General features: G+C 47.1%; 1 protein-coding gene across 16 annotated transcripts in view; it reads left to right on the top strand.

Annotated features, from left to right (window-relative positions):
* Positions 1–25,511, top strand: part of LOC119179960 (RNA-binding Fox protein 1) — a 405,655-nt gene that overhangs the window by 311,159 nt on the left and 68,985 nt on the right. For 11 of the 16 annotated variants that reach the window (XM_075868585.1, XM_075868586.1, XM_075868582.1 and 8 more), the window contains 2 exons: positions 6,839–6,970; positions 22,510–22,626. In XM_075868585.1, coding sequence (XP_075724700.1) covers positions 6,839–6,970; positions 22,510–22,626 — 249 coding nt within the window. The remainder of the gene's footprint in view (positions 1–6,838; positions 6,971–22,509; positions 22,627–25,511) is intronic. The other 5 variants (XM_075868588.1, XM_075868594.1, XM_075868587.1 and 2 more) reach the window with 1 other exon arrangement.

Raw genomic sequence — 25,511 nt, 5'->3', positions numbered from 1 at the left:
GTGTTGCGTCAGGTCGCTAAGGGTAGACCTACCGATCGCATATATATATATATATATATATATATATAACAGAGCAAAATTGACATGCAAAAGACCAGATACGTCCAGTCGATGACTGTCACCCAAACTGTACATGCCGTGGAATAAATAATTAAAGAAGAAAAACCAAACCATCAACAAAAACAGACGTAAGAAAAGCTTGAAAGACGAAAAAAAAAGATACGTCCGATGGTGCGACAAATGAAAAACTAAGAAGAACCAATGAAAAACTCTCCCTCCCGAAAGTTTCTTCGTCCGCGGAAGGAAAGATAACGGGGCACAAGAGTCTAGAGGGCGGCGACTACAATTTAAGTGCGTAGAATTGATATGCCGACCAAATAACGGGATAAAAAAACGAAAACGATGCGGTACAACAACCCCTCTGGCGGCTACGAAGGAAGCAAATAAAGAGATACGAAACAATCAAGATAACGCTAATGATAAACTGCAACGAGAAACAATGATTCAGTTAAGGTGAGCGATAACATTATACGCCACATTAGGTGTTCCTGCCGCCAAGTAGGAGCTGATGACTTGGAACGACGAAAGCATTTTCTTCTATCTTCCTTCCTTTCTTTCTTTTTTCTTATTGGGCCATTTCGATGTTTGATGGTTTCTTCACCCTACGTGCCCTTTCAGCCTTTGAAAAACTTGGCACTCAGCTCGAGTTTCAGCTTTGGCTGCGGCTGACGACGGCTTATACGGATAGCAGACGCCACTCCCGCCAAGTCCCCCTTTTTTTTTTACGCTTTCTTGACCTCCGAGTGTCTTGACAAGGGGCGGATATGCGAAGGAACTACGAATGGTCGACGAATATTAAAGAAAAAGAAATTAATAGAGAGGAAGACAGAGAGAGAGAAAAAGCACGACCCCAAGCGGACGAAATTTCAGCGTCACCGAGTTCGCGAAAAAGAGCGTTTGAAGAGCACGAGTCCTATCACACAGGGAGCGTGGAACCCTCGTATCCTGCCTTGGCGACTGTACCGAATCGTGTCGTGACGAAGTCGCCTTCACGACCTCGCCGATGCGTAGTCTTGCTAGGTTGCATCGACGGACTTTACCTGCAGCCATCACGATTACTTACACTGAGCTTTGCACAACCAATTCTTCGTTCTGTGCCGACAGTAGTTGACTCCTTTCTAAGTTACCTACAGAAAAAAAAACTAGAAACAAAAAAAATTGCCCGCAGCTTTCCTCGGGGCAACACTGAGGAGGATGCGGAGCATATAATTGGTTAACGGGGTGTTAAAGTGCGACTTACTTGGGTCGATGGCTAAATTGGTTAACGTGGTTGTGAAATGGGGTGTTAAATTGCGACTTACTTGGGTCGATGGCTAAATTGGTTAACGTGGTTGTAGGAGGGGGTGTTAAATGAGTGAACACGTACACACGTATGCGAAAGGGCGGCGCTGGTCGAAGGGACGTCGATCATTGTGTTTGTGGATTCGTTGGAATTCATTTCACCGCGACCTTGGACGTCGACGCGCCGTACAAACCAACCGACGAGCGGCAACTGAGCGAGCGAGCGCCGACCTTGAGTATATATACAGCGCGACGGCGCATGCACTGTCAGCTGTTGAATGTTCTCGAAGGAGAAGCGCGCGCGCGGCACAGATGGCGTAGGCGCGACGGCGCATGCGCTGTCAGCTGTCGAATGTTCTCGAAGGAGAAGCGCGCGCGGCACAGATGGTGGGCGACGGCGCGACGGTGCATGCGCGCGCGTCAGCTGTCGAATGTTCGAGAAGCGGTGCGGACGGCGCACTACAAGGCGCGAGTATAAGATGCTTCCGCATCTAAAACACCTCTCCTGTTCTGACTCCATTTTCCTTACGCGTATGTTAACCTCCACCCTTTTTCATCTCAACTGCGACCTGTGTCAGTCAGGTTGACCTAGCTGCACATTTTTTTTTTGTAGCGTTAGCTACACTGGCATCGCTGAGCCAAATTTTGCGTGGCACTGGTCTGCGCATGCGCAATGATACTCCGCCGCCGCCGCACGCGGCTCGCCGCCGGTGTGCGCGCAATTCGATGCGCTGCGCAGGCGATCAGTGGTGTAACGCACCGGAGCCGGCACCTCCCTCGCACTCGGCCGCGGCCGCGCGCGACTCACCGCGGCCGGTGTGCGCTTTCCAGAGGAGTGCCGTCATAGCCTTGGTAGACATATGGACGCCGACGCGCGCGCCTTCCCTGTGCAGTCGCCATCTGACACTGCGCTGGAGCCGCTTGATAGCGCCTCTGACTGGCGTTTGCCACTGTGGTATAGCCACGGAGAAGGAGAGTGCAAATGCTGCTCAACGGTGCAGTATAGAGCGGAGAAGCTTAACTCATCGGATCCCGAAGTAGTTGCCCGGCAAAATAAATATACGTGTGTCATTGCAGCAGCAGTAAGCATGATAATCAAGCGAATCCTAGACACTCTGCAAAGCTAAGAATAATCAGCTGAACCTTTGCTAACGCTACGTATATCCTGGCATAGCTGAGCTAAGCCACTGCCATTTTTTTTTTAAAACTTCTACTATGCTAGCGCAAACCACTGCATAGAAGATCAGCCGGGCCCCGCTGTGGTGGTCTAGTGGCTAAGGTACTCGGCTGCTGACCCGCAGGTCGCGGGATCGAATCCCGGCTGCGGCGGCTGCATTACCGATGGCGGCGGAAATGTTGTAGGCCCGAGTGCTCAGATTTGGGCGCACGTTAAAGAACCCCAGGTGGTCTAAATTTGAACTAAGCTTCATGAACTAAGAGTTCCAGCAATAATAATAATATTAATAATAATAATATTATTATTAATAATCATAATAATAATTATATAATACGTCGTATTAGAAGAGCATGTCACTTGAAAACAAGAACAAGAACTTTAAGGGTCCAGACAGAGCATGAAAAGCAGCGGCGAAAATTTGCGACGAAAATAGATCGATACCATCGTTCTCGTGTTAGTCGCCGGTAAGGCCTCCCCGTGGAGGCAGACTGAATTATATAAAACCCACTCGAAAGGAGGCGCACGGTGCAACAACATTTGAGCCAACAATAAATACAGAGTGGCGACGCTAAGCAGCCCGACAAAACAGAACAGAGCTCAATTTCGACAGTCCCATGCACTCTCCACGAGAAACGTGTAACGATCTTCCCGTGTGCTTTGCCTTCATTTTTTGTTTGTTTGTTTTTCGCTACAGTGACACCCAAAAAGAGTACAAAGGAACGCGAGAGCTTGTGTATGAAAGCCCCCCCAGGTGCCCCGGCCCTAAGTTGCTCTAATGAAAATTGGCGCCGTATCGGCATGTTACACTGCAAATGTCGTCGAAAGACGATAGTCTCGCGTCTGGAGAGAGCGAACAAAACGTTTATTTCATGTTCGGCGCAAGAAAATTGGTGAATGGTATTCTGGAGGCGCTGCGTTACAGTGCCTCGAGCGTGCAGCAAAGGCGAACGAGCGCATCAAGTCACGTCGCACGTGAGACACCAGCGCTATCTGGCAGTTATCCTGGAAAACGAAGCCTGCGGCGTGCGCGCCCGTCTTTGAGCTGATAAGGTGCAGAACGCAAGGCGACGGGTAGGTGCCACCGCCGTGTGAAACACTTGCCTTTTCGTGCAAGCGTCGCATGGTCAGCGCAGCGTGATAAACGCTACGGACCTCAGAATTACTTATGTATGTCTGATTGATATGTGGGGCTTAACGTCCGAAAACCACCATTTGATTATGAGAGACGCCGTAGTGGAGGGCTCCGGAAATTTTGACCACCTGGGGTTCTTTAACGTGCACCCAAATCTGAGTACACGGGCCTACGACAGTTCCGCCTCCATCGGAAATGCAGCCGCCGCAGCCGGGATTCGAACCCGCGACCTGCGGGTCAGCAGCCGAGTACCTTAGCCACTAGACCACCGCGGCGGAGCTACTTATGTATGCCTTTTCTAGTAAAAAGACACACATACATAATATTGGCGCGTGTTGCTATGGTGACTCAGATATGCGCAGTAATTGCTTTTTAATTGACAATCGCACAAGTGTAAACGCTGAAGCTTGAGCAATATTGGTGGGCGCTGCGGATGGCCCTTCGAAGTATCGTTTAGCCACTTTGGTGCCGTTTATGGTAGCGTTAAGGGCGGACAAAAAGACAGACAGAGCAAAATTTTTGCGTCGAAGTTCCCCAAGAAAGATTATCGTCTTTAAAAGTTTGGAGAGCTTTATTGCCAATAACCGCAAGCGGCTTCCGCACGTATGTCCTTGCGTTATTTTGTGTTCATCAGGGTTGTGGCTTCGAAAACAAGGAAAGGCGAGAGCGTGTGCAAGCAAGTGATGTGGACTCACCGGCACTAACTTAGATCGCCATTAGAGAGCTTTAGTACTGCTTACCTCGAGTACCTGACTGCGTTTTGCACGTATAAGAACGCTTTTTCGTTAGCCACAGCACCATCAACTCCTCCAATTATACTAGAAATTGCTGGAAAGGCTAAAATTCGCCATTTACGCTTATATACGGTGTCGGCGTTTAAGGGTGCAGTCTAGGAAGCCTCCGTGTTCGCGGAGCCGGCGCGCACATGAAGGCTCCCTAGTGCGGTCTTCTTTGTCGCGAAATCACGATGTTTTACCTTGCCTCTATCTCATTATTGCCGAAGGAATCGGGCCGTCACGTTGAATAACAATGGGTTTCTTGTCTCGAAGGCTCGAATTGTCGGAACCCGCTTTCTCTCTCTTTCTTTTACGACGTCTAGAGAACAAACGGTGAGCTTTATCGGCAGAGTCTCAGCAGAATGAAGACAAGCCAATATAGAAGGAGACGCTCAGCCTCGGGGGGGGGGGCGAAAAATAAAAGAAAGAAAGAAAAAAAAACGGTGAAACAGCCGCGAGATGTGTTCGATGTGCCAATTGAAGGAGAAAGATAACGTGGTTGGGAGAATATTGGGGGGCGTCACTCCTTTTCGGGCTCTTTCCGAGAAGTAATCCTCTCGGTGCTCCCCGCTAACCTTACAGGAGAGGAGAGGGAAAAAAAGAACCGGAAGAGGGAAACACTGCATGAGAAGGGACAGGCGTGCTATCGATGTTGCGTGGTCAAAGTGGCTTCACTTTTCTGCCACGTCTGGTTCTTTACTGTTTTTTTTTTTTTCTCCTGCGCTCTCACTTCTGGTTGGGTCACCATCAAAGGTGTCGAAGGGTGAGGATGGTGCCACGGTTGAATTATAGAGAGGCTAAAAAAGGGAGAGGACAGCCAGCCTGCTTGCCGCAATTCACTGTGAGTGCGTAATCAAATACCAGTGTTCGCCGGAGGGGCAGTGGCGTTTCATCTTAGCCCGCATCCTTTTCCGAGTAAAGAAGCGAAGGGGAAAAAATAACAAAAAACTTCGCGCCGTCTATACAGTCTTTGTTTGATGTCGTTTGGCCTGTCGCTTGTCATTTGCGTGTATTACTTTATATTTGTCTACCTTCCTTCGTGGCCATTCTCTCGCCCTCGTTCTTCCTCTTCCCGTCGCTCCTTTATATTCTTTTCTTCCCTTCTTAGTGGATTTCTTGTTCTTAATCGTTTTATTCAACAATTTTGTTCGCTACTTCGCGCCCAAGGCAAAGCTGCGGCGGGGGGGAAGGGGAATCGGAGGAGCAGTTTCGGAATGCTCCCAAATTGAATTTTCTGCTTCTTGCCTCCCCCTACTCCTCCCTCCCCCCTTTTTGACTGGTTCTGAGTTTGCTCGTACGTTCAAGATTTTTTTTTTTCATTGACGTACCAGTGTGCATGCGCCATCTATAGGCAGCCCTGCGAAGGTCAAAGATTAATACTGAAATGGCACCATGCTGCCTTCAAAATCAGTGCATGAAGAGCATGGCCGTGGTGTTCATTTCTAATGGCGCGTACACATTTAACCGCCTGGGTCGGGGAAGTAGCCAGAACTTTTCATTCGTGGGGAACGTTGACTGGGCTTCAGGCATTCTTCATGTATGTTCGGTGCATTGGTATGTGTTCTTTTGTATATGCATACTCAAATTTGTAAAAATAGCGTGTGCAGGTTAACCGTTCGCGGGAGTGAAGTTCATATCTGCCTTACTTTCCGGGCTCACACCTAAGTGCTTGTATCCCTTTAAAGCACATGTTTTTGAGAGTACGTAGTATTTATTATGGGGGGGGGGGGCGAGGTTCCTAAATAAATAAGCTACTCAAAGAAACGCCTAACCGTCTCCGTCGGGCCTGTAAGGTGTAGGGCCAATAATGCACTCTCGTTGCAGCTAACAGAACAAACCACATTGTTTTAAATAAATTGCTCACGATCCGTTGTCGAGATGGCTTTATCGAAGAGACCATTCTAGTATGAGCTGCTAGGACTCATTCTTATATTATTAAAGTCGGAACACTTCGGTAGCCTTCCTTATTTCTTTTTTTTATCAATATACTTTCATTGGCGAAAAAAATCTGTGAATAAGATGACTTATTTGTTCCATATCTTGAACTTGGTCGAATTTTTGACAGAACACCATTTGGTCAGATCAAGGCATTGTTACAAAAACAGCCCACTGAACAGTGTCGAAACTAAACAAGTTGGCGTATTCCCCTCCCCCCCCCTTTTTTTTTTGCAATTAACATCGAACCCTGTTTGGGTGTTACAGGGTTGAACTTGTAAACAGTGGAATGTGCAAAAGGTGCAACACAAAGTAAAAGAAGCGAGAGTGCAGGAAAGAGCGTCGTATGAAATGTTCGAGGATTATTTTCTAAATACCTACGTATTATATTCGACAATGTGTAGCAGTAGACAGACTGCACTTACAGCTGAGCGAAATCTGACTGAGCCTCGTTATCCTTCTCCTTGGAATGCGCAGCACATGGTGCAGACCCAGATGGCGTCCACCTACCCACAGTACGTGACCCAAAATGGCGGCGAGCGGGCTGACGGCAAGGACGGCTCCTTCGCCCTGCCCATCGTCACCACGAACGGCGTAGAGCAGCAGACGGTGAGCCACTTCGTAGTATTTCTCTGCTTATTCTGTCTCCCCCCTTTTTTTTTTTTTTTTAAATCACCCCGACGTGCCGATGTGTGTTCGACTTGCTCGGATCGTGAAAGGCCAGTGATCAGCGGTCATTTGATGGGCGTAGAAAATGAACTTTTCGGGAGGAAAGAAGAAAAGCTATTTCTTTATTATTTTGTACGAAATATTCAATGGCGAAGAATCGTTAATGTGACAGTTTAGGCTACCGCTCACAGCTGGTGGAGGTCGTTCGTGTTTTGTAATTTTGTCTACGGTGTTCTCTATGTACGTATGCAGAAGTGACATGTTGCCGCCTCGGGGCGTTTTTTTGTTTTTTTCTGATCTACTTTGAATAATGGGGAATTGTGAGAGATGGGATCTGGTGGGGAGCCGAATCTAAAAGTATATTGCTTCCTGTTTCTTTTTTTTTAAGCTAGGAGAGATGAAGTGACTTTTACATTAACGGCCAGGAATACATCTGAGATTTTCGTTTTCTTTTTTGCATTTATGCGTCTTCATTTTTTTTCCGAGTTTTGTAGGCGTTCCTCGCAAACATTCTCGCTAGATTACTACATCTGCTTGTTTAGCACACTGAGAGGCTCTACAAGATGCAGACGTGAGCTTATAAATAAAAAAAAAACGGTCCCAGATAAAGGCCGGTCCTTTTTTCACGTGTTCGCATCTGTACCGCGCGGACGTCTTCGCACGGTCGTCGCGTGCCAACTGTTCCGGGAAACCGCACCACTGGTGCGCCTGTTCGCTTCGTACTCTGTTAAGACCGATTCCTCTTGAGTCTCTTTTGTGCGGCCTTAATGCGATCCGCGCAAGGCTGGACACACAGACCTGCACGTGCGTCGCACCGCTCGTGGTGTCGCCGCCTTTTTGTGTGTGTGTGTATTCGTCGCCGACAGTGCTCAGGCCTCGAAAGAAACAGGTCGTAATAACGTCGCACCTATTTAACTAATTTAACGTATCGTGTATACTAGATTACGTTTTTTGACAATTTCACTGGCAACAACGGGGAAAAACCCGTTATACTTCTATGTTTTTTTTTTCTTGGCATAAGCAAATATTGAATATTAGACCATATAACTGAAGCAAGGGACGGAAGGTGGAAGAAAGCAAGTTCAGTCCTGCGGAACCAAAGCCAGATAAGGGACGCCAGATGAATGAAACCTCGTTCAAAAGCTTGCAGAAGATGCTTAAGTATAATCTCATAAGATGAGAACACGAAAGCTCTCCTACGCCGCATTGGCGGGTGGTTTCTGCGTCAGTTCCGGTGGAAAAGGTCACGTGATCCTCGGACACCGTTTTCGTGGACGCCTGCTGGGCGCTTCGCTTTCGCTAACCTGGTAAAGAAACTCGTTCGTGGTAAAACGGTTCAGGACGTAACGAAAATGGGGGAATGACGAGTTAATGATATGACAGCCTTACAGTCTGTCTCGGCGTTGTGGTCGCGCACCTTCACTTTCGCTCCGTGTTGCAAATCTTCGGACTGATATTTCGGGGCCTGGGCACGTCGTGTGCGTGTCATTTTCAAAACATGTGTGGCCGTTTTTTTTATTATTATTATTGATAGACACTCGCTTTCGAATTTAAGGTATCGTTAAATTTTTTTACTCGCTCTGGCAGCAGTGCCAGCAGTAACTTATGGTTAGATTTCGAACATCTAATCAAACTTGTTCAGCTTTATATGAAGTTCTTTTCGTTAATGTCGGCCTAGTACATATTTTGTGTGCACGAGTGATACTCGCAAATTCGAACGCGATATGTCTTAAAAGGCCGCCCTGCCTGATGTCACTGTGGTGTCCTTTTCAGCGTAACAATCTTCGTGGCTTCCAGGAACTGTGTTTTTTTATTTTATTTTCACACATGCTCACCCATTAGTGATTGGCGATGCAATCGGGTCTTTCCGACCATGTCCTCTTGAGCATGCGTGGTCTGCATGCCTGGCTCTGACGTAGTTTGCCGTGTGTCACACTCATCGGGTAACATGTTTAGAACTGCGCGGTATGCTAATCGCGGACGTGCGCATCGACTTGACGTGGCGTCAGTTTCGTGACGCACTTCCCGTCTTCTTAGCTCGCTGGATGGTGTTTATTTAATCTGCTCCCCCCCTCCCCTTTACCGGCCTAGTGCGCGCTGACTTAGATCTGAGTTCTTTGAGCCTTGCTGCACCGGTCACCGCCCACTTCGGTGACGTCACGAGGTGGAAACGTCCTCTGATTGGCTGCTTGGACGCATGCTGCGTGCGCTGTTGGTCTGTGTGCGTGTGTGCATCGGAAGTGCGGGAATGGTAGCTTCTTCTTACTCGTCACTGACTCTTGTTTGTTTCGTATTTGTTCACCGCAATCACCTACCTCTCATCCTCCCGCCCTCTTGCCTACGTCACCTCACTGTGACCCAATAGCTGTCGAATAAACGCGGCAACGAAGTTCCAAGTTGGACGTTTCGTGTTCCGACGTCAGTATACGTAACACTGCCAGCCTTACCTGCAAGTTTCTTTGTTACTTTTCGGGTAATTAAAAAGTTATCAGAAACAACTCGCGCTGAAATCTTCCATTTCGTGCAATTTGCATAGGTACGCGCATGATACGCACCAACGCCACCATGTGGCATCGTCTCAAATACCACATCTTTGCAAGTCACCTAGTGATAAGTCACCTAGTGATTGGGTAGATTAATCAAACTAAATCAGCTACGCTAGTGTGTGTACAAAGCTATGCACCTGTTCGACATCACAGCTTACTATAAAGATGCGTATTACTTACTTTCTTACGAATGATACCTAATTTTTCTTTTTATATGTTTCTGCGTAGCAGGAATAGGAACATTGATATTATGTAGGCAGCTTAGTTGCTAATCATTTTCTGGAGTCAAGCAACGAAAACTTCGCCATTTCTTTACCTTAGTTGTAAGAAATTGAATCACTATCGAGTGTACAAATGCTTGGCACAGCATAGTCGTGCTTTAAGAACTGTTTTTTCTCAAGTGCTGTGGAAGATGACCAATAAAGCCCAATAAACTCTAAGGGTATCGCATCCGCAACCTTACAACGCGTCCGTGCCTTCTCCCTTTACCCTCCTCCTTCTCCTCCTCCCCAAGCATCTGCACGTCGCACCTGACATGTATATTTGGCTGTTTTACCGTAGAGGAGTACACACTCACTGTCTGACGCTGGCTGCGCTGTTCTTTGTGTTTCACTCTAAACGAAACACCACCGGTTGGTGGCTGTCGGGTGGGTTGGTTGTTCGCTGATGTACCGCTTTGCTGATCACGCGTGAAACGAAAGAGAACTTCAAATAAATACATGATTATTCAGAGAAACGGAGAAACTGCTTTTCCCACAAGGCCTTGTCTGTCCGAGCGGGCGCTCTCTCGTCTGTCATCATCAGCAGATTTATTTAATCATACGAGCTTCGAAACCTTTCATAGTCTCCGTGTGTCAAAATCCGGACACACGATTGGCCGAGGTGGTAGAAGTGTGCAGATCGTCACTTCACCTGTTCATCAGCAAACCAACTAGTGAACGCTTTATTTTGTGTTTTGCGTTGCCGCTCCCAGATGGCGCGATAGTTTGTTGATTCCCGCAAAATTGGCCAATTGCGTATCCGGGTTCTGGAACGCCGTTTCGAAGCTGGTATGATTGAATAGCTCTGGTCATCTACAATACTGACTGCAGAGGAGACTATAGTGCTGCAATCGCTCGGACGCCATCCGTGAGAATGATGGTGCTCTTGCGACTTCGATTGCACTGTGGCCTTGTTTATTGTTGTGTTTCGGTGTTTGTTGCGGGTGAAAGAATGGATCGTTGTGAATTTCGTGAGCCGATTTGAATCGTTGAGGCTGAAGAGCTCAAAGTGGGTGGAATGCAACTGGCGATCGCTTTCTAAGCTTCGTCTTGCGACAAAGCGGTTACAGGCAACAAGGAGCCGGAAGGGTGAAGTTAAAACAAATTCTTGCACTCATTGCCATAAAGCGCAGTGCGTTGCAGCTCCAATACACATTAGTGCCCTAAGAAGTAAAGGAGGAAGAGGGCCATCGAGGCTGCTCCTTTAGAGGAGCAACTGACCTGCCACACCCCATTGGAGAGGTAACTGCGGCGTTACTCCGCCTTTCGCAGTTACTCCCCAAGGAAGCAATAGCTATTTTTCGCAGAAAAAAAAAATAAGATTTTTTTTTCCTTGATTTAACCAGTATTTCGAAGTGTGTGCAGGCATGTGATTAGATGTACTGTCAATGTGCAAGCATCGCATTCAAAAATAAACTTCAGCAAAATTTACAGCAAAGACGCGGAATTCGAACTCACGACCACTCAGTCAGCATACGCGTACACTAACCACTACACCACGCCACGATATGGCACCGTTTGGAAGGAAACAGGTTTATGTGTACACCGACAGGCCATTTGCACACGGCGCGAACAGTTCTGCAGTTACTCCAAAAACAGGACACAAGGAGCGAAGCGCCCTTCCTTGCCGTGCTGTGTGCAGACTTTTGCACTGATTTCATCTTTTGGAGTAACTGCGCAGTTAGTCCGGAAAATATTAGGGTGAAGTCTATCGTTAGGAAACCATATATGGTTGGTACTAACCATAAGACTATAGTTACTTATCGCGAAACAGCGAAAAAAAAAAGGGGGGGGGGGGCGTGGAGCAAGGTGAGTGCTATATCTTTCAATAGTGTCATAAGCACGATGATGTTATATAGCCTTCGAACCTTGTAGTAAAACAGTCGAAGGTTGGCGCTCATTTCGCTACTGGGCCCTCCTTATTTTATTTTTTCGTTGTTTCGCTCGAGGTGGGAATAATAGCTGGCGCTCTGTCTATGGTGATAACTCGCTCAAACATACTTCGAGGTGATCCAATGGGGTGGGTTGGTGGATACTTACGTGTTGTAAAGCTCACGTATTGATGACGACATACGCCTTGATGACGACATGCGCGATGACTAAACTTGCGCTCCTGCTATGGGAGAAGGCCTAGCTGGAAAAAAAAGAAAAAAAGAGCTTATACCTCCCTCAAGGGACCATGCGCTTTTTACCGATTGGCAACTGCGTAGACGTCTACAAATGCTACAACGTCGCAGCGATTGGCGCGCGAATTTTCAAAGTGGCGTCGCCACCCACATTGTGTTTTGAGCGTTTTCTCGCTTACCAGTCTTATTCTCGCGACAAGCGTGAGGATTTTGGTATCGTGAAAGAATCATTTACCAATTCCAGAATAGTCGTCGTTCTCTGTAGCGTCCCTTCAGAGCGACATATATTTTTTTGTGGCCCAAGGACTCTTAGCTGCCAGCTAGGGGAGAGGATATAATTCCTCGCAAACTTGCTGTTCTGAATAAAGTTGTTTATCTCTCTCTTGAACCCAGTTTTTTTGTGGCGCAATCGCGAGCTCACCCCATGTAGCTGCAGCGGTTTACCTCAGCAGGGCGTGCTCATTTTATGAGCCGCAGTTTCCCATCTGAAGAGCCGCTGAACTGTACGTGCACGTTGTGCTCCGATGCTGTGAAGCGGTAGCGATGGCGATAGTCCTCATCGCATTATGCTCAAGGTTTTGCTTTCAGTGGAGTCATTGAAACTGTGCATGACCACCTTCATATTGACATTTTCGAACGTTTTGGAATATAATTTCCGATGGAGGTGGAAATGTTGTAGGCCCGTGTGCTCAGATTTGGGTGCACGTTAAAGACAACCCCAGGTGGTCGAAACTTCCGGAGCCCTCCACTACGGCGTCTCTCATAATCGTATGGTGGTTTTGGAACGTTAAACCCCGCATATCAATCAATCAATCAATCAATCAATCGTTTTGTAATATAAAAACACGTAGAAAGAGAGAGAATAAACTTTTATAAATAACAAATGCACACTGAGCCTTCTTTGGCTGGGACCCTCAGTCCAGGGCTCCATTGCCTTGCGCGACCATGCGAGCCCGCTGGACCAGCTGCTGCTGTTCCTGCCAACGTAAGCTGAGCAGTGCAGACTCCCAAGAAGAAGGGGTGGGATTGGGAATGGGAGGAACGCCCTGTGGGGCAGAGCATTCCCAAGTGGAGTGGTACACTGTCGGTACGGATCCACAGAAGGGGCAGTAGGAGGGGTAGAGAGTCGGATGAAAGCGATTTAGCATATAAAGGCAAGGAAACGAATTGGTCTGTAGTTGCCGCCAAGCGACAGCATCTGCTCTGTTAAGTGAAGGATGACGGGGAGGATACGTATAACGGCTCTGTCGGTAGTACTTCAGCGTAGCGTTGTAGTTTAGTGGTTCTGTCGATGCGTCGTCTGGATTGGACAGCTCTTCCAATGGAGCCCGGCCGGTCAGCTCTCGGGCAACCGCATGAACGCGTTCATTACCATGGAGAGAGGCGTGTCCAGGAGTCCAGACGATACGCACAGGACGTGATGCAGACGGTGAGACAGAAGAGAGGATATTGTGTGTATGTGCAGCCACAAGTCCTTGAGCGAAAGCACGGCAAGCAGCTTGTGAATCTGTTACAATAGTGACAGGGGAGTCGTGTGACAGTGTCGTAGATTAGTTTTCCTGACGCTCGTCCACACGTGAGATCTTTGTGCCGAGCTATAGGCACTCATTAGCCTTAGCGCGAACAAAGTGCCCTTTCTTCACCTATAAGGGACGTCATAATGTGTACTCGGAGGCTTTTTTTTTTTTTATTCCGCGTGATTAACTTCCTGAAAACTAACGTCGTCGTTTCTGAGAAGGCAGATGTGTCGGAGTGACATCACGGCTAAATGAAGCTTGCAGCGTAGTGTGTTGATAAGACCCGCTATATTACACGCAGGCGCACGTCTGGAATTACGTGGTTTCGCATTTTCTTTCGCCGATCCATTTGCGTTCATTATATGGCAATTCGCCGCCGCACCGCGATTTTCCATTCGCCGTTCCCCTGTCTTCTGCGGTTTGCCGCCAGATGTGGCGCCTAAATGGGCGCGCAGTTATTTTGACGCTGACTGCTCTTTTTTTTTTGAATAATTAACCCTTTCGATATGCGCGGTCGTGTACTTTCTGTGACTAGTACCGTGCAACACTGCGAAAGCTAGTAGACGTCATCGTACGCCTTTTTGCTATACAATTCGGAGTTTCACTGTTCTGAAGACAAGCAGATTAAGATAAAAAAAAAAAACGTGCCTTCCAGTATGCTTTCTTAACTACAAAACTGCGGCTGCAGTGATGTCAGTGCATACTTCCTACAGAGTTGAGTACTTAGATTTTCGTATTCGTGGCACATACCTACGCTGGTGGATTGGCCAAAAAAGCGGACCGTTTTCACGAAAGAATTCTTAAAACCAAAGCTAAAACCTGAAATGCCTCATATAACGCGAAAATTGGGCAGCATACTGCATCGGTGGCATCAACACGAGTGATGCAGAATATCATCACGTGTTGGCGGCGCCAGATGACGTCATCGCTTGAAATCGTAGCTCCGTCAATGGCGGGCCGATCACGGAGGCCGTGCAAAACATGTGATGTGCGCCGCCGATCCTGGAGGCAATGGAAATTCACGTTATGCAAGTTATGCCCACGGCAAGTTATTTTTTCACCCACTTTTCTTTCTTCTCATTTACATTACAATTGGCCTAATAACTTCCCCTATACCTTCCTTGGCATTATTGTCTGTTAGATCTCAATATTATTGTGTAAAACACATCATGCGACGTTATGACGTCGCATGATGACGTCATCATTTGAAGTAGCTCCGTCAATGATGGCCCGTTCGCGGAGACCATGCAAAACCAGGTGATTTGCGCCTTCGATCACGGAGGCAGTGCAAATGCACGTTAGGTGTAGAAATCTTTCGCATGGGTGGTGAGATGGAACTAGTAAATAGACTGAAAATAACTAAATGTCTTTCGCCTTCCATACGTTTCAGGTGTGTACCTTAGTAACCTCGGTGAGTTTTCGTCTATTACGAAAAGGATGAAATAGAAACTAAAGTATTGAACATATTAGGAATATGTAAATAGAAAAATGCGGATGTAGAGAAGCGAGGAACTTGAAAAAAAAAAACTTCTGAAAGAGTAAAACTACAGTAAATGTGAAGTCGCCAAGTGAGGTAGGCATGTAGTGAGAGTAATCACTGTCAAAAAAAAAAAGAGAAGAAAAGTGGGAGCTTGGCAACGTTTGCGGCACCAGGCGCTCTGGCGTAGACGTGTGTGCCACAGGGGCGTCAAGCTTAAAATTTAGAGGGTGCTTGAGCGCAGCTGCGCGACACTTTATTGACCGTGCCGTTAGTTACCGCTCTCCTGGTAGTTGCCGCATGCACTTGTGCCACAAAGGCGCGCAATTATGCTGGCATCTTCCGCTAGATGAACTCTTTCGGTCGTCTTCGGCGCCACCTGCATGTTCCCGCGTAAAAGCAGAAATGGTAGAATTTATTTATTTATTTACTCATTCGTTTGTTTACTTATTTATCAGATGCGAAGTATCTTATCAGCGAGCTTGTTTCGGTGGCGTCCGCGCTCTCTCTCTCTCGCCTCGGAACGCCGATGGAGGCAGCGTTGATTGATATGTGGGGTTTAACGTCCCAAAACCACCATATGGTTATGAGAGACGCCCTAGTGGAGGTCTACGGAGATTTCGACCACCGGGGGTTCTTTTTAACGTCTACCCAAATCTGAGCACTCGGGCCTACAACATTTCCGCCTCCATCGGAAATGCAGCCGCCGCATCCCGGATTCGTTCCCGCGACCTGTGGGTCAGCAGTCGAATACCTTAACCACTAGACCACCGTGGTGGGGCGATGGAGGCAGCGTCTGCTATATACAGTTTCTTGACTGAGAAAAACTGACTGCTCGTGCTCCGCAACAGCTCACTGGCCACCTTCTATATATATGCGCTGGATCTTGACTTCCAAGGCGGTATCGGTGGTAGATTTCAAAAAAAAAACATTCGCAGCGTGTGCGTTAACTAAAGCCGGACTGCAGGTCCGTGTGTCCAATCGGAGTCTTCTGTCTCTCATTAGCAGCGATTGGCATGCTCCAATAACAAACACCAGTCGATCGCAGCGTGATTTGCGCCTCCCCAGGTTTCTGCTCTTGCGCAGCACCGTGACGAGTGCCAGTGTAAGCAATGGCGCCCGCTGCTTCGCATCTACACGTGGTTCTCTTTATCGGCAAATGGTGAAATTATTTTTATTTTGCTTTTTTATATCTACGTATTTCAAATACTTTCGGTTCCTGAAGACATTATTGCAGAGGTGAATACGGAGAGTTACATATGATCGTACAAATAAAAAAACCGTATAATAATCATCATCTTTGGAGTTTGACGTCCCAAAGTCACGATATGATCGCCAAACACTTCGTAAGGGGGGATCTAGAAATTTCGACAGGCTGGGCATTCTACGTTAATCTAAGCACACGGGCTTCGAACATTATCGTCTCCATTGAAAATTTTATACGAGGTCATCAATACTAATCCTAATATGTTACTTTCATCGGGAACAGCTATTCGTTAATTGAAAATCAACCTAGCACTCACATTAATAGAATGAAACAACAAGATCTCTAAGCAAGGGCCATTTGCAAAGAGCATGTCCTTCGAGATCATGGGAGAGCAAACTCTGAATCACTTTTTCCGGTATGACGTTGCAAAGGCTTCCATTCGTGCTTTTTTTTTTTTTGAACATCCTTGATACACCTCAACAACTCTCGCTGTAGATGGCGTTGTACGCAATTCGAGAAGCGGAATAGTGCATCGCCATTGCGAATTCTGCGGTCTATCGTCTGCTATACGGGCCCACTTCATCCGCACGTCGTCTGCTGCCGCAGATTCCCTCATAAAATTGCTGTAATATAATTGTCCCTTCGCGTTACGGCCCATTTCACCCTGGGCTACAACTCGCATTTTCTCGCGCGGTCTTCACATAATCGCGTAATTTTTTTTTCCCCGCTTAAGATGCGCGCTTGAGAAGGGCTCCCGCGTCGTCAGCTTTCTTATTATCATTTCTTTTCAGTTCGCCATCATTCCTTGATTCCGGAAACGTTGATTCACTACTTTGACCACTTTGTTTTCTTTCGCGTTCGAGAAGCTTCGCAATTGGATACCGGGGCCCATCGCACTTGGAACAATGTTCCCTGGAGCGACGCCAAATTACACCCTTGCTCGTTTTTTTTTTTCCTTATCGGTCCCCCAATATTTGCTCTCTCTCTCTCTTTTTTTTAGGCACCGTATATGCGCTGCGTCATTGTGGTATCCTCGGCTTTCGTATAACGGCTGTTCCGTTTTGATATTTACGTATAACGGAGGAATAGGCGTATTTTACTTGAGATGTCTCGGTCGTCGCAGTTTTCAGAACTATTCCTTAGTGTTCACCGTTATAGTTTTTTTTTCCACTTTTTTGTTTTTATGAGAGGTCGTTTCTGCCGCTTTCACCCAACACTTGGGAAGCGACGACGTCTCCGTATATACTTTGTAGACTGCACGATTGCGAGTTCTTTTGTTTTTTTTATGAAGTTTGGCTCGACAGTGTATGCTTGAAAGAAGACAGATGCCCGCGCACGGCGGGCTCGATATTGAGCCCCGGCTCCCACTTGACTTGTCTTCTTACTTCTTTTTTATTTTTTCGGGCGGTCTCTGTTACGCAACCCGCCCTCCTCTCAGACATTTTTTCGGACTTAATCAATCACCACCGCTTTATTATAGAGTCGGCGGCCATAACGCGCTTCACATATCGGGTTCGAAGAAACTCGAGGCGTCAGCAACGCCGTCAAGTGCCGCCGGGAGCGTGTTCCAAAAGGAAAAAAAAAAATGTGTGCGCGAAACTGTTATTTGTCCTATAAATCTCTGGCGCAGAAGCGGTAGGGTCGTCGAAGTGCTTACGTATCCAGTCTGCAAGTATAATACTGCGCAGCGCTGTAGAACTTGGCGTCAGTCTTTTCTTGTGTGTGTGTGTGTGTGGGGGGGGGGTGAATAGCTTATATTGTCATTTCCATTCCATTCGAGAAACCATCGTTCGAAATCGTGGAATGCGTACTTCGATTCTAATATGGCCTGGCTTATCTTGTATTCCAAAGGAACATCTTCTTCAGAACTTGCTACAGGATAACCGGGATTGTGGCGGAGGAGGAGCGCCGTTTCTTACAAGCGAGTAGTTATGTTAGTCTATATGCTTGACCAGTTTGTAGGTTAATCTAAGTTGCATGCTGGGCCACATTCAGTTTGCACCATACGCTACTGTAATTGTTCTGGGCTTACCTTACCTTACTTGGTCCGTGAATACGTGTCCACTCGTCCGTTTCACTGGGGGGCATTGAAACTGTCAGCGGCTGCTTTCAGCTTCGTGGGTCACTATGCCTCATCGATGGTATAATTAAACAAAGTAGCAGTGAATCACCATTTGCACATAAAATATACACTCCAAGTGTCGAGCGAAGGGTCATTGTAGTAGCACGTATAATCGAGCAGATTGGTATTGGGTCATGTTTAAGCTGGATAAGGCGCGCATCCAAACACGGACACCTGTCTAAGCAAGTATCATTGCCATTATTTTTGTAGTTCAAAAGTAGGATGCGTGAAGTGTTAAGAAAAAGAAAGGGCAGTATAGAGGAGTTTCACGGCTCCGGATTCTCTGATCGCCTTTCGGTAGCCTCTGATATCTCCGACGTTACGAATCTCGGATATGTTCGTGTGGGGCCGCGATAGTTTGCGTAATGTCTCGCGTTTGTTTCGGCGATATATGTTACATTAATCTGATGTCGCGTGACAGCCACACTTTGATAGCGGTCGGGCGGGCGGGCATGTTTTTTGACGTTGTCGCAGGCGTACTTTTTTGTCGTTTTAATGGTGCCTTAAGGGCCCCTAAATCACTAGTGAGTTCCAAGACGACAGAGTCGTTTCTTTTTCGCCTTCGCTATACCCTTGTCTACATGCGCTATCTCCTTCTCTTCACTTATATCTTCACACAACACGCGGGCAATGGGACGAGTGACGAGCCTATCAAGACAAGTGACGCTGTTACCTCCGCGTGCGCATAGTCGGAAACGCACTAGAGAAATCACTTCATTGCGCACGATAGCCATCGAGACAAGACAGAATGAGCGTGTGACTTCGTGGCCTAAAGGAGGGCGGGAGACGAACCGTAACTGATATCCCTCGTATGGGAACCAATCCTAAGCTTATTTTATCACGACGTCTCCGTTATCACGAATTGACCCTAAAACAGCAGAAACGCCGGGGGATGTTATCGTGCTCGTTTTTCGTTCTATTTTCGAAGGTTGCTTAGAGGCCCTTCAAGTGCAGGTTCTGAGCCTAAAGGCCTGACCCCCATGCAGCGTTGGAGCGCGTCGGCGCGTGTCTTTCTGGCGCGGCGCCGAGCCTTCTCCCAAATGAAAAGAGAGAGAGAAAGAGAGCGCAACTTCGCGTAGCCATGTGCCCTCTCTCTGTGTAGGGAGAGGGCGCTGCAACGGATGCATGTGGTCAGGCCTTATGAGAAATGCGAAAGCAAAGTCTATATATATATATATATATATATATATATATATATATATATATATATCAACGTGGTATGAGCATGTTCGCTAACGCGCGTCGGGTTCTGTGGTCTTGGCTGTGTTCTGGCTTCTCTGTGTGGTTCACTAACACCCGTGTAGTGTGTGCCGCTGGGGCAGCCTACGTGACACTAATAAAACTCGCTTACCACATGACAGCTTCGCGGCGCGCGCACTTGTGGGTTTGACGACGATGTTGATGATGACTATAACGACCATGACTGTTATGACCATGATGCATGAAAATCTGCACACTGTGTCTGGGCATCTTTATTATTTTTTGTATGTGGTTTTTGGTTTGCTGACACGTTTTTTTTTACCATCACCGCAAGAATGTAACGGGTTACTAGTGCCTGCGTCGGTTTCATCATGGCTTCCTCACACCACCCTAGTAGATACACACACACGACACTGTCGTCGTTCATATCTGTCCATAGTGTCTTTTGGCCTTGCTGCTGCCCTTTCTTTGCCGTAGCCGAAGCCTTGCCGTGATGTAGCACTTCTCGGTGCATCGCTACATTGTTTGTTGTGTTTGTTTTTATTCTGTTTGTGCATCTAGCTCATAGTCTTGGGATTGTGTATGTCTTTGTCCACAGTTTTTGGGTGCCTTGCTGCAAGCTTTGTCATCACTGTATCCATTCAGGTCTTCGCTTGTCACGCTGAATTATTAATGTCAGTTTAGGAACAGGGTGTGACGTCACAGCGGCACAGGAAGAGGATTGGATGTGCCGATTTATTAAATATTGAGTGTAAAGAGTCTGCTGTGAGCCACAGTTGACATCATTGCTTTTTTTGTGTGGGCTGTGAGCTGTCTTTTGATGTTTTGTTTCCTGCCAATCCGGAAAGCTGCATATGACTTGATGAATTAAACACACGGTTAAAGTAATTGTAGTTAAGATAATCCACAAACTCGAGACCAGCTTCCATATCCCCTATTCACTGCGTTAGAGAGCACATATATTATGCGTCCTATTTCTGAGAGCGAAACTATGTGCAGAGTATGTGAGCCCTCGTTTGAGCCACTACACAGCTGCATAAGCAAGCCTTATTCTTATAGCCTGCAACCTACGGGGATGTGTGCCACCAGGTGGCACAGAGGTATTAATGCGATAGTATGTACTAGTTTATATAAATATCTCATTGATCAGTCATGCAATTAAGTCGACTTCTTTAGAATTTTTTATCAGTTATTACATTAACAGTAATCAGCCGCTAAAACGCTAGTGTTTGTGTATGAGACACACTGCTTAACAAAGGCTGCACTTAGCCCCGCCGCGGTGGTCTAGTGGCTAAGGTACTCGGCTGCTGACCCCCAGGTCGCGGGATCGAATCCCGGCTGGGGCGGCTGCATTTCCGATGGAGGCGGAAATGTTGTAGGCCCGTGGGCTCAGATTCGGGTGCACGTTAAATAAACCCGGTTGGTCAAAATTTCCGGGGTCCTCCGCTGCGACGTCTCTCATAATCATATGATGGTTTTGGGACGCTAAACCCCACACATCAATCAATGAATCAAGGCAGCACTTACTCTATCTGAATTATATAAACTTTCTTGGTAGAAGTTGATGACTGCTTACATCGTGTTTATGTATTTTTTTTCCTTTGTGAACTTTATGACCACTTCTGAACAAAGATAAGCTCGCTAATTTTACATCGTTTGAATGTCAAGGGAATATCTCAGTTGAATTCCAATGGCAGATGGCCAGTGCTCGGCCTAATCACGAACCGAGCGCGTTCCTCCTACCTATTTATGGCTTTCCCGCCAAATTAACGTTTGAAATATGTGTGCTCCCTTGTAAGAGGGGATGGGTGGGGTAGGGTTGGCTAAAGGGGTCACTAAAGGCAAAGAACATTTTATGTCAGAGTGAAATATCAGCGCTTCAGAACCTGTAAAACGTCAGAACCTGTAAAAGCACAGCAGAGCCTTAGTTATCGAGAAACGATGGCGTATGCAGGAATCGAAATCCGCCACCAGTGGACATTCGGTAACCCAAATGTGAAGACGTAGCTGAGGCCTCAGTACAAGTAACCACAAGTGACCGAACTACCGATGACAGAAATAAGTGCATTGCAAGACCGAACGAAGTTAAAGGTTTGCATTTCGGTCTGGTTCACGCGAAAAAATAATTTACGTTACTCTTGGGAACGGTGCAAGTTCAATTTTCGCCGGGCTGTGCTCCGCTGCACTGTAGCTTCGCTTAGCCTGTGGGTAAGCAGCGCCGGCTGTTGGGTAGTGTAGGCATTGCGAATGCTACATCATACGTTATTTCTCAAAGGCGGGTGGTTTGAATCGCGCTACTCAGGGTAAACTTGAGATCATTCAAAAAGCCCTATTTAATTGTTCGGCTTTAGTGTATACCAAAGCCGTGATGTAATATTGATAGACGCAGCACTGGAGGGCTTCAGAAATTTCAATGTCCTGGGGTTCTTTAACGTGCATCTAAATATAAGCACACGGGCGTGAATAATCTTCGCTTCTACCGAAAATGATGCCGGATTCGATCCCGTGACCTGGGATAAGCCTGCGTGGCTATCAAGAATTGCCGGCTAGTCTCAATCTGCCATTGGAACACATAGCACACGATCGGGTAGCGTCATAGAGAGCATGAAAGCTTGATCTGCGATTGAAATTCAGCACTAGATTAGGCAGCTCTTATAGTGCAGTTAAGCGCGTACTGTAACAGCAAAAATAGCTTGCTTGGGGAAGTGGCAAAGGGGATTTTTTTTTTATTTGCCACCGTAAAGTTGACAGAAGCACCATGTTGCACCTCTTCGCTTTTCTGTGAGTTGGCAAAAGTAGAAAAACGAAGACAAATTTGACGTCACGAGGGCCAATTCTGCAATCGTGACGTCACGTTCGGTAAACTCGAGGCAGGAGGATACAGCTCGTAAGTCTGAACCGAGCACATGATCTCAACTGTGGTTGTGTAAAAACAAAAAAGAGTTTGATTGACAAAAAGCGACTATAGCCGCTCTTTCTGGTTTGTGTGTGTGTGCTGTGTGTGGTTGACTTGCCCATTTGCAGATCGTGAAACAGAAACTGTCGGCCGATGCTGGCGCAGCCGCGCGCATGCGCATTGCTTACCTCGAGCAACCAGGTGCTCTCGAAGCCAGGGACATCACCGGCGCAGCCGTCGACAAAGTGCGTATATACGACGACACACACGAGCGAAGGCCGTCGGCGAGGTCAATGACCGACGCGAATTGTTTGCTGTATTGTTCGGAGCAAAGTGTTATACGCCATGCGGTGTTTTCTCGCAGTTGTGTTTGTTTCACAGCGTTAAACATGTCGCGCCATCGTTTTGTCGTTTTCAAGAACTCCCCTTGCACCGTACTGGGCGTTCAAACACTTACCAAACGGATATAACGGATTCGTAATACTGCAATTGCCCAAGCTAGAACAAGTTCATCTTAGTGGATTCGTGCTAGCACACGGGAGATAAATAAAGAATTCACATCGACGAGTACAATTTAGCAATTGGTTTATTTATTTTTTCTTCTTCTGAAAACGTTCACTTAAAGGCCAACTCCGGCGATTTTTCGAGGTCAGTGGATCTCAATCAAATTCGCTGGGTACGTTCATTTGCACGTTTGCGCCATTCATGCAAAATTGCAGGCTTTGAGAGTTTTGCAGATTTTTTTTTTTTCAAATGAATTCTATAGCTTGCCTCGAAACGCTCACCTCGTCCGCCAGAATTAATGACAACATTTTGTGTGTGACGCCAGGCGAGAGTGACCGAAGGAACCGATGTGCCACTGCAGCGTCTGCTTGTCTGCTGTGAATTGTGTGGGTATGGCCGGCGCTTCCTTTGTTGAGCGTGTGATGGGTGGCAAGTGGTGCTGCGCTGTAGGCCGCACACGATTCGCCATATATCCACCATACCAGCATAGGCGTTTTAGCCGATCGCCGCAGGCATGAGCTTGGACGGCCTGGACAAGCAGTGCCATCTGGCAGTGTTATGGGAAACCAGCCAAGTTCTGGCAAAGTATTACGTGATACGCAGAAGAGCACTCAGATGCATCTCGGTATGGAGATTTTTCGCTAAATAAAAATATTTTTGAATTTGCTGAGCACTTCATCTATCGGGCGCGTGCCAAGAGTGTCTGAGGAACATGAAAGCACCATTACCCACAGAAATCGTCGCAGTTGGCCATTACTAAAATAATAGCCGGAATTCGCCTTTAAAGGCCAACTCCGGCGATTTCTTACTGTGTCAGGATAATGGTGCTTTTATGTTCCTTGTCACGCGCCCGATAGCTAACATGCTCAGCCAATTTGGAATTAATTTTCAATTAGCGAAAAACCTCAGTGCTGAAATTAAACCGAGTGCTCTTTTACGTATCACGTATTACTTTGTCAGAACCTGCCTGGTTCCGCATAACGCCGCCAGATAGCACTGTTTGTCCAGGCACTTCATGGTGATGGCGCAGAGCTTTTCAAATCACTGGGGTTTATGGACAGGGAGGGAAAAATGGATTTTAAAGGGGTAGAAGTAACTAAGTGGAGGTTATCTGAATGGTTGCTGGCTACAATCGAGGCTACAATCAAAGCCATATCAATCCATTCATCCATCCAAGTTCGTGCCTGTGGCGATAGGGTAAAACGTATATGCTGTTATGTGAATATATGGCGAATCGCGTGCGGCCCACAGCGCAACAGCACTTGCCGCCCATCGCACGCTGAACCAAGGAAGCGCCGGCCAAACCAACACAATTCACAGCAGACAAGCAGACGCTGCAGTGGCACATCGGTTCCTTCCGTCACTTTCACCGCCCCGCCGCGGTGGTCTAGTGGCTAAGGTACTCGGCTGCTGCCCGCAGGTCGTGGGTTCGAATCCCGGCTGCGGCGGCTGCATTTACGATGGAGGTGAAAATGCTGTATAGGCCCGTGAGCTCATATTTGGCTGCACGTTAAAGAACCGCAGGTGGTCGAAATTTCCGGAGCCCTCCACTACGGCGTCTCTCATAATCATATGGTGGTTTTGGGACGTTAAAATCCACATATCAATCAATCAATCCGTCACTTTCGCCTGGCGTCACACACATAATGTTTCCATTAACTCTGGCGAACGAGGTGAGCGGATCGAGGCAAGCTAGAAAATTCGTTTGAAAAAAATCTGTGGACTTCTCAAGCCTACAATTTGGCATGAATGGCGCTAACGTGCAAATGAACGTACCAAGTGAATTTCATTGACACCCATTGACCTCGAAAAATTGTTAGAGTTGACCCTAAACAACCCTCCAATCTATGCGATTTGGTCGAACAAGCCCATGAAAAAAAAAAAACGCGCATAGTACAACTCGCGATTGCATGCCCAAGTGCGGAGATGACAAGAGCGAAATTTCTTCCTCAAACAAAGTAAAAGACAAGAAAGAATACTAGTGCGTTAGCCATCGGTTGCCTTGGCTGAGAAAGAAATCGTAGTCTTGACACTTTTACAGTCGAGTGCGATTTCAAGGTTATCGCGTGACTATCGACCAAGAACTACAACTGTGCCCAGGGTATTTTTTTAGAAGAGCGTTCACTCCACTCATTCTTTTTGCTGTTCCTTAAGCTGCGATCACTCCCGTCTGAGGAAGAATGAACATCAGAAGAATGGTGAGTTGGGCGAGTGGATACTGATCCATTATGTAACTGCGCAAAAAACGGACGGAAACAATAGAGGAGAGATGATGATATGTGGGGTTGAACGCCCCAAAACCACCATATGATTATGAGAGACGCCGTAGTGGGGGCCTCTGGAAATTGCGACCACCTGGGGTTCCTAAATCTGAGCAAACGGGCCTATACAGCATTTTCGCCTCCATCGTAAATGCAGCCGCCGCAGTCGGGATTCGATCCCGCGACCTGCGGGTCAGCAGCCGAGTACCTTAGTCACTAGACCACCGCAGCGGGGCAAGAAGAGAGAAAAAAGGACGGACAAGCGCAGACTATCAACTGAAGCTTTATTGCAAGAACGTTGCAATATATAATGGACAGAATAAAAAGCAAGATGGGGCAAAGGGGGAGGAGGAAAAAGGCACGAG

This window comes from Rhipicephalus microplus, chromosome 7 (assembly GCF_043290135.1).
Source record: "Rhipicephalus microplus isolate Deutch F79 chromosome 7, USDA_Rmic, whole genome shotgun sequence".
NCBI lineage: Eukaryota > Metazoa > Arthropoda > Arachnida > Ixodida > Ixodidae > Rhipicephalus > Rhipicephalus microplus.
Note: the sequence above shows the minus strand (reverse complement) of the source record. Positions and strands in the feature narration are given on the sequence as shown.